Below are 9,425 nucleotides of genomic sequence, written 5' to 3'. Positions count from 1 at the left end.
TTACATAGAAATCACTACATATTCAAAGTTTTTCTTATTGGAATACTTATGCATTTTTGAATCAAAATTCAACAACTTTATATAGGAAATGTGGAATTATTTATCTTGAAGTATACATTACTATGGTTGAGGGTATTTTCTCTTTGCACCACAATTTCATGGAACCCAGAGAGTGACAAATGAAAAGTCTGGAGGAAAGATAAGCCATGGAATGGAGAAGTTCAGAGAAGAGGCTGCTGTCTGGATTGTAGCTGCAGCAGTACTCTTAAATTAGTAAGCTACTAGTTTAGACTTTCCCCTGAAAATCAGGCCCAGCATAGGAAAGGAGAGTGGCAAAATGAAAAGAAGATGAGCAGACATCTGAGAAACTGATAGTCATGTTCATGGATACATTTCTTAATTTCTTAAAAGTCAGCATTCTCATTATGGCAAGCAAAGTAGGTGTTTGCTTACTATATGCAATATGAAAGGCAGTGCTGTAGCACCCACTTTCTTCAAAATATCTTTCCCTCCAGTCTGTCTGCTTCAGTAGGTATTAGCCCTCCATTGAAAGTCACCACTTTGGTTTAATGCCTAGTCCTAAAGCCTGGAATTCAGATATTCCTGGGTAAATTAATATTAATCTAACATTAGCTATTAGCACCATGGTGTGAATAAATTGATCAGGTTGCTGCCTGGGAGAGCAAGGGAATCAAGCAGAAGACAAAACATATTGATGGGATAGGGAGTGAATAAAGTAAATCAGAGCACTGAATACAAACTTAGATGAGCAGCCCTGGGGAAAAAGGGTGTCCTCAGCTCAGCAGCATAAGAACACTGAATACTTGTTCTTTTTTGGAATGATGTAAATGGGCTGCCTAACAAATGAGTCCTACCCTCAACCATTCTTCTAAGAAGGTCAATCATCTCCTGAAAATATTTCCCTTCCTCTTTAAAAAATATGTAGTCAAAGTGAAATCAATATGTTAGTCAAATCAAATCAATCATCTTCCAAAGTGACCTTAAGAAGTGTAATTCATGCTAATCTAGGCAATAGTAAGCACAAATGGTATAGATAAGACTCTCACATTACAAGTACCCACAGTTATTTCACAATTCCACAAAAATTGTTACTTGCAATTCTATTACAACACTAAATTATAGTTTAAAAATAAGACACTTTAAAGCAAAGAGACAAGACACAGTTATAGTTACGCTATTTAAAATACAATTTAACACTTACTTAAAACTTATTTAACACATCAAAACATATACATTACAATGAATTGTTAGAAGACACATAGATACACTTGCTAGCAGCACAAAGTCAGTTTTCTAATAGGGTATTATCTTAATAACAACATATGTGTAAAATCAACACTTGTCCAAAGAAAACTTTAGAAAACCTTCCATCAGTCTAGATATTAGAATTCATTTTGATGTCACCAGTTTTCCCCTGATGTATTAGTATCATAACTGCATGCCTGAAACAACCCCTTTCCTCTAAATATGATAAAGCCTTTGATTGGGTTCTACATTCCTTCTGTGAGACATAGAAGGGATCTTCATTACATAGCACACAGATTTTAAGTAGAACTTTCTTAAAGTTAGAGATTTTTGCTAAAACATGTTTCAAAATATTCTCATACTTACAACCTAAGGTTTAATTACGACTAATATCCTGGGTCTGTTTCCCGCAAAACAGTACCAAACAGGTAGTAGGCAAGTCATTGGCCATTGGTTGCCCAAGGCTGACCAAATTAATCTTCTATGCATTTTCAAAAGGTAAAATAATTGCCTTCCCCAGCTGCTAAGAGCTAGACTTTGGAGGCTTTAGAATGGTATGTCTGGGGCAAAGCTAGACCAAAAGAAATCAATGTGGATTCTGGGGTCCATGTGACTGACTGCAATATGTATGCAATGATGGGGCAGAGAGACTTACTCTGGCTTGGGTAAGTGACTTGGCAGTCTAAGCTAAGTGTCCTTATATTAGAGTAAGAAATAAAATGTGATGAGAATTTTAAAAGGATTAGCCAACTTTGCTTCATCTTTGCATTCTGGCCTAGGTTTAATGATTCATTAGTGCACTACTTCTTCCATAGGCTCAGAAAGTGCAGGAACCTGTCAACACTACCTCAATGTATCTCCAGAAGCATGATTAAAAACTTCCTTTACTAGGCATGTCCATACATCTCCAGAAATGTTCTTTAGAAAAAGTGTAAGAGAGCCAGAACTATGATTGTCACCTTTCTGCTTTCTCCTGGGCTTAGAGGCCATTTGAGTCACCTTGTGTGGACTTTGACAAACTACCTGTCCTAGGTAGATGCAACACAGCATCTTTATAGTCACAGAGGGTTATCATAGGTAAATATGTATATTGTTCTTAGTTTAAATATGCCAGAGACCTGAGTTCAGATTTTCATTCTGTGAACAGGTGTGACAAATAATGTTTCATGTTGACACAAAAATGAAGAAAAGAGCTATTCTAGTCTTCAAACTCTGAAATGTAATCACACTTGAGAGATAAAAATGATCTTATGTTTACAACATTTTCTTTACACAGGGTAATATATCATCCATTCCACAAAAATATAACCAAACACATGAAAATGGCATGTAAACTGTGATTACTAATATAAAAAGACACCTACATTTCCTCTGAATATAAAGACTCAGTATCTGCTGTAACAAAACTAAATGCTTATGGTGGCTCCAAGCTAATACTCTTTTTGTGCCTGAGGGTCACAGATAAAAGTACTGACTAGAGTTGACAGCATATGTTTGTAGGACGTCACAGAAATTTGATATTTTAAGATTTACAGACTTGATGAAAAATTACTACACGGATATGTCAACATCAATAATGGTGGATCATAATGCTCCAAATAGGTCCTGCTTTGAAGAAGTGAATTCCCCGCAGCAGTAAGATAGAGCAGAACTGAAAAGCTGTGTTTTTTTGTGAATTCTTCCCCGTGGTTTGGGTATTGCAGATATGTTCTGAGGTACTTGCATTTCAGGTCATATTCAGCTTGGTTTTTTGTTTTAGCATAATTCAGTTGTCACAGTGGAAGCTGTATGGTTACTCACAAAGGATTTTGCATGGAGTTGGATGCTGTCATGCAAATCTTGTCTTGAAAGTCGTCTTCGGAACTCGTTAGTGGAAAAGTAGTATATGACTGGGTCAAGACACGAATTCAGACTAGCAAGACACAATGCCACAGAATGAAATATTAGAATCACCCTTCTGGCTAGGCAGCTTTTAATTTCATTGGACTTCACCAGGAAATCTAAAGGAAAACTGAAATGATAAGGTGCAAAGCAAATTAGGAATACCCCTGCACAGGTTAGAATCATCTTCAAGGCTTTCTGTTTCTCTCCAAGATCTTGGGCCATGGGATATTTATCTTGCAGTGATAAAACCGTCTTCCAGGTACAATACAGGACAATCAGAAGCGGAGTTACAAACCCAATCAACTCGCCAATGGTCATCATAACAACGGACTGGGCCAGGTTGACATTCCTGGTAGGAAGATCCACAAAGCATTTGGTCCTATTGCTAGGGGTATCATCGCTAGTTCTGAGGAGTGGGAAGAGTACACATGCAAGGCAGATGACCAGCCAGCCAGCAATGCTGATGTACAGGTCATATTTCTGTTTGCAGTCATGGAAGCGAAAGGGATACATGAGAAACCAAAATCGTCGCACACTGATGCAGACCAAGAAGTAGATGCTTGCATACATGTTGACATACTTCAGGTAGAAACAGAACATGCAGAGACCAGGCCCAAATGGCCAGTCATGATTCAAGTAGTAAAAGATCCTCAGTGGCAAGGAAAGAACTTGTAGTAAGTCAGCAATGGCTAAGTTTATCATAAATATCACAGCTCGTTTTGTTTCTTTCATATAACCATAGAATACCCACAGGGCTAATATATTCCCTATGAGACCTGGCACAAGAATGACAGTGTATGTCACTGCATAAATAAAGTAACGAAAATCTGTATTGTCTCCATCTGGCCCGGTACATGTGTAATTAGCAGGCATGATTCTCTCCAGAGAAACTATCTTTGCCTAATGGTGGTTCAAAACCTAAATTCACAATCAACGGCTGTTCCTTCCAAAAGATTGCTTGCCAGTGGGTTGGAGATACCAAGTATAAAATAACCTTCCTCTTTTTACCACATCTGCCTGAGTCTCTACATATTAGTTGAGGATTTTTCAAAGAACTATCTGCATTTTTTATTTAGATTTCTCTAGAGTAACTACATGGAAGTCTAGTGTACAAGCACAGATGACAAGCTGTTACAATTTCCCTCTTGTTTATTTTAAGGCCCTCTGGGACATCATGAGAGCTGATTCTCTCCCATTTGGAAAAGGAATGTACCATATAGCAGTTCCTCAAATTCCTATATGACGATAGCCTTCTCTTTACAGGTGTCTGGCAGGCTGTTTTTCTTTTTTGGCTCACATAGAAGAAAGGATTGCTTTAGTGCACAATGAGTCCGCCACTCTTCAGGGATGATTAACTTGGAAAGATCAGCTTTCTGGGACTTTTTCAGCTATATGTCAAAAGCCAAAAAGTAGGAAACAAAGGCAGAGCTGCAAGCAAAATTAAAATAAGTCAATTATTTCCTGGCCAGCTTTGAAAAAAAAGAAACCTTGTCAGAAAAATAGTTTAGTTGAATGAAAAATTCTTAATGTAAGGGAAGGGTATCTGGTTGCAGTGTTGCTACAAGGCACTTAAAAATCACAGAAAACATAGCTGTGAAAGAACATGAGAGTAATCGAGGCCCCTTGTTCTTATATAATAGTATATATTTATATAAATATAATAAATTTTTATTAGTAATATACAATCAATAATACATGAACGAATGAACTTGGGAGCTTGTTACAAATTCAAAATCTGCAGGCATCACCCTGGACCTGATCCGCATCAAGATCGTGTTTTAACAACTGAACTCCGGGTGATCTTCTTCTCGATTAACATTTGAGAAACTATGATTTGGATTATGGCTTTAGCTAAACCTTACTGTTGTCTGAATCATCTGGGAAGGTTTAAAAAAATAAAAATAAAAGCTTCTGGGTGTTCCTCCAGAATTCTGATTGAGCTACTCGTGGGGTACAGTATGCCTATTGTATCTTTCTCAAGCTCTCCGTTTGGTTTGATATAGCGAGCCCCAGGCATTTGTCCCTTTGAAGCGCATCCATTTTATCCAAAACATTCTATATGTCTAAATAATGGACTCAACCAGCCTCTCTTTAAATAATCCGCATTTACTGGAGCATTATCTACGCTCGTAATTACCCTGAGACAGCAGATGTAGGGCCCGCAGAAAGAGAATCAAATCCGTACGAAAGTTGACTCAGATTGGGTCTACTGACCTGCTGGTTCTGAGGTAAATAAATTTGAGTTGTTAGGTGACTGGATAGTTGGGCCTCAAGGCACCTGAAATCAGGAGGACTTAACTAAGCTTTAAAGATGACGTGTGGGAAGAACAAAAATGAAATGGGAATTACGAACATGCCTGCTTTGAATGATCAAATCCTTGTGGGTTTGATAGTGTGCTTCATTGAGCTCCTGAAACAATCTATACTTGTTATTTGTTATTTTACTTCAATTTCATGGTAAGTGAAACAGCACATTTTGTTTACATTTTAGGGTGTGAAGCCCTGTCCAGAAACCATCCCATCACAGGTAACAAGCAACCACTTGCTCAAAATTCAGCTTTATATTACAGTCTGGTTAGGTGCACACTTTATTAAGCCCAGAAAAAGCAGACCTAGTGTGCTGTAAGTGACTGCAAATGATGTTAAACTGAATAGCTGTGTGCACGTATATCAGAGGAAATTGTACCATTATGACACATGAGTAATCACAAGTTCTGGACAGAAGAGAATAGAACAATTTCCTCCTAATTCTGATCAGCACACAGGCAAATCTCAGGGCTTCATTTTTATTTTTGAAAATCTTCAAAGTAATAAAATGCTTTGAAAAGTATTTGCCTGGCTAGTTCTCCTAGGAAATTCACTAGTTTTGCCCTACTGAGTATTCTATCACTTTTTTAAAAAAATCAGTTTTAAAGAGAGGTGCTCCTGGATGTCACTTCAAACCAGGCTCCCAATTTATCTTAGCTTCAACATCTACAAGTTTCCCCAGGTCAATTTCATGAAGACAGGAAACACATATGTGTAGACAGACAATACAGTTATTGTGAACATTGCCTTTTTGCCAGGAAGTTATTTTACTTAGCTAAGTGTAAATTTCTCTGCTGAGATCTGAAAGCCATTTCCTCTTAGTCAGACTGCATTCTGTGTCTCTGCTCTGAGAAGTACTCTTTTAATTACTTGGAGACAGCAAGAAGGTTGTCACTCAGCCTTACATCACCAGTCATATTGCCTTTTCTCATATATCTTAATTTGTGATCATTTCATATTCTGGAGAATAGGGAAACCAACTAGTATTGAGGACCCCACAGGCTATTCAACCTGTACGAAAATTAACAAGACCTTTAGCTACTATTCGCTTCCCTGCCCCTACCATCCATTGGAAAACAAAACAAAAAAAAGTTAGGCTGTGTATTCTTACATTGCTTTTACCTCTCAGGGTCTACTTTTATTCTTCTCCTTTTACTTAGGCAGGATTTTTCAACATTTGGCACCTAGGCTAACTGGAGTGCTTATTAAAGATGTGCATTCCCAATGGACGATTGAATCTTATTTGTCAGAGTAGAGCCAAAGGATCTACATTTTAACAAGCATCACAGATAACCAAATTGGAGAGTCTTAAAATCCGAGAATCTTCATTGAGTGATAAAGGGCAATACCAAAACCAGTTCAGTTATTTTGTTAAGCTGCATAACCAAACTGAAGTTTTTGCGGGAATTCACTGTTTTCCTATCTTCATTGCCTGTGTTTTTGACTTTCTCTCTGCTTAAATTGCTCTATCCCATCTTTACCTGTTGAAATCCTGCCTGTCCTCCAAGGCCACTATCTTAAAATGCTGCCTTCTCCATGAGACTTTTGTGATATCTTGCCTAGTTGTGATCATACCTACCTGTGAACTCCCAAAGCACTTTGTGTCAGAAATATGTCCCTTTCTTATTCATTCCACAAAATTGTGAGCAGCTTGCCAGCAAAGACAGTGTTTTCATGACCATTATAATCTTCCACCTCCAAAGTGCACAGCTACTTTGCATGTAGAAGAAACTCAATTAGATTCAACTAAGTTTAGGTCTAAGTTTAGATCTAAACCAGAGCCTAATGTAATAAGAAAAACCCTTTAGGCAGGGCACAGTGACTCACGCCTGTAATCCCAGCACTTTGGGAGGCCACATCTGGCGGATCACAGGGTCAGGATAGAGACCATCCTGGCCAACGTGGTGAAACCCTGTCTCTACTAAAAATACAAAAATTAACTGGGTATGGTGGCGCGTGCCTGTAATCCCAGCTACTTGGGACACTGAGGCAGGAGAATTGCTTGAACCCAGGAGGCAGAGATTTCAAGGAGCTGAGATCGAGCCACTGCACTCCAGCCTGGCAACAGAGCGAGACTCATCTCAAAAAAAAAAGAAAAAAGAAAGAAAGAAAGAAAGAAAGAAAGAAAGAAAGAAAGAAAGAAAGAAAGAAAAAGATCCCTTTAAGTCTATACATACTATGGTCTTTTGCAAACAATATTATACAGCCCCATTTTGTTGACTACTGTTTAACTTGTGATTTATAGTGGTTCACACACCTTGTTTATCTATACATGGTTAAAAGTCTAGTGAAAATAGTAAATCACTTTTGATGGATACTATAAAACACTGAGCCGACAGTTTAGGATTACATGTAGCCAAATATCTGGCTGGCTATCAGTGTCTTCTGCTTTTAGCACTCCAGGTGTGTATACTCCAGCTCTTAAGAGACAAGTCACAATTTTACAAAGTTCCATTTTGCACTTTAAATTTCAAATATTTCCACTTAGTAGAAGTGATGAGAAGATCACAAGTTAGTATGTTACAGTGGGAAAGCTGTATGTTTCCTGTTCTCGGTGCTGACAGGGCTGTGGGGATTTTCCTCCAGCTTTTCTGAATGTTCACCTTGTGTCTCAGAGAAAACATGAACATTTGGACAAGAAACAGGATTTTTAAAGGACAGTTATGGGCTTCCAAGCTCACATAAAATAAACTAAGGTCCAAGATAATCAGATTCTTCTGGCCCCTTTCACTTTTTTGCAGTCCTCTTGCAGTTTTCTCCTTGAGAGTGTGCCCTATCCACTACTCCACACGATTAATAGCCTGTGAAAAGGGAGGAGTAAACCAGCCTTATGGGGTCTGGTAGAAAGACCAAGCATGGAATGGAAAATGAAACCAGTTATCAAGGCCTCACTCCAGGCTCTGGCAAGAATTGTTGGTATAGGTGGCTACCCCATATGGTGTGATTTTAAGGGACTGAAAATCCTTATTTTAAGAAGAAGGAGGGTAAACATTCTTTCCTACTTGGTTTGGGCCCAATTTCCTTTTTGCTTGAGGATAAGCCTTTTGTCCTAGAGAGTTTAGGCTGCAAATGCCAGACTCACACCTTTAAAGATGGGGCCCAGGAACTTAAACCTGGCAAACTTTCCCTGGAAATGTCAGTGCTTCACACAAACTAAGAATTTCTGGAGTATGTACAATATGTCCCAGTAGATTCCAGAGCTTTTGCATCCTTGGCCTTTATGCTCAGTTACTATATCAGTTTTTTTTTTTTTTTTTTCTTTTTGTCTTAGTGCTTGGTTTTATTCCTCCACATTTACTTGTTCTTTACTTATATTTGGGAGTCATTTTCTTCACAATATATTATCCAAAATCTATAGCATTTCATTTTAAAGAACAACAACAACAAAAAAAAAAAATACAGAAGTCTCTAAGCAGACATTAGGGTTTTCAGAAACTTTTAGAAATAATCCTAATTAAAATGATTTAAAATTTAAAAATGTAAATATTAAAATACAAGTGACAAAAACGAATTGTTGGCCTCTCAGTAATTAATCTATAAAGTGCACACGGAGCTTTCAGAAAATACACACAAAAATATGCCCATGAAACATTTTGTGTATCAGTAACTACACAATTAATTTAAAATACGGGTATCTCATTCTTACATTTTAAATGACAGACACTAGATTCTGTCCTTAGATTAAGTTTTGAGGAAGGTATGGGTGAGAGGTGCAAAACATTGACCACTGTTATTACAGATGATTGAAAATAAGCCTCCCTTAGTGGCACAGTTTTATCTTTTGCTAGACTTGTATTAATTTTCTGGATCTTGGTAGCATGTTTCCTCTGCTACTCCTACTAAACAGGATTCTGGTTCGTTATTTCTCAATTTTCTACCATTTTTCCTATACTTTTGATTGAAAAATCAAAAAATTGATTTTTCCTATCATCAATTAGGCAAGACTTTGGAAGAATTCACTTTATCCC

The 9,425-nt window shown here is 37.7% G+C and overlaps 1 protein-coding gene across 2 annotated transcripts in view; it reads right to left on the bottom strand.

The window, feature by feature from the left end:
- Nucleotides 1-2,447: 2,447 nt before the first annotated feature.
- GPR174 (G protein-coupled receptor 174) overlaps nucleotides 2,448-9,425 on the bottom strand; it is a 28,261-nt gene continuing 21,283 nt past the window's right edge. For both annotated transcript variants that reach the window (XM_017853752.1, XM_017853753.1), the window contains exon 3: nucleotides 2,448-4,578. In XM_017853752.1, the coding sequence (XP_017709241.1) occupies nucleotides 3,022-4,023 (1,002 nt within the window). In that variant the 5' untranslated portion in view covers nucleotides 4,024-4,578 and the 3' untranslated portion in view covers nucleotides 2,448-3,021. The remainder of the gene's footprint in view (nucleotides 4,579-9,425) is intronic.

Source organism: Rhinopithecus bieti, unplaced genomic scaffold (genome assembly GCF_001698545.2).
Source record: "Rhinopithecus bieti isolate Rb0 unplaced genomic scaffold, ASM169854v2 scaffold_38592, whole genome shotgun sequence".
NCBI classification, from domain to species: Eukaryota; Metazoa; Chordata; class Mammalia; order Primates; family Cercopithecidae; genus Rhinopithecus; species Rhinopithecus bieti.
The sequence above is the reverse complement of the archived record's forward strand: the minus strand, read 5'-3'. Positions and strand labels throughout refer to the sequence as shown.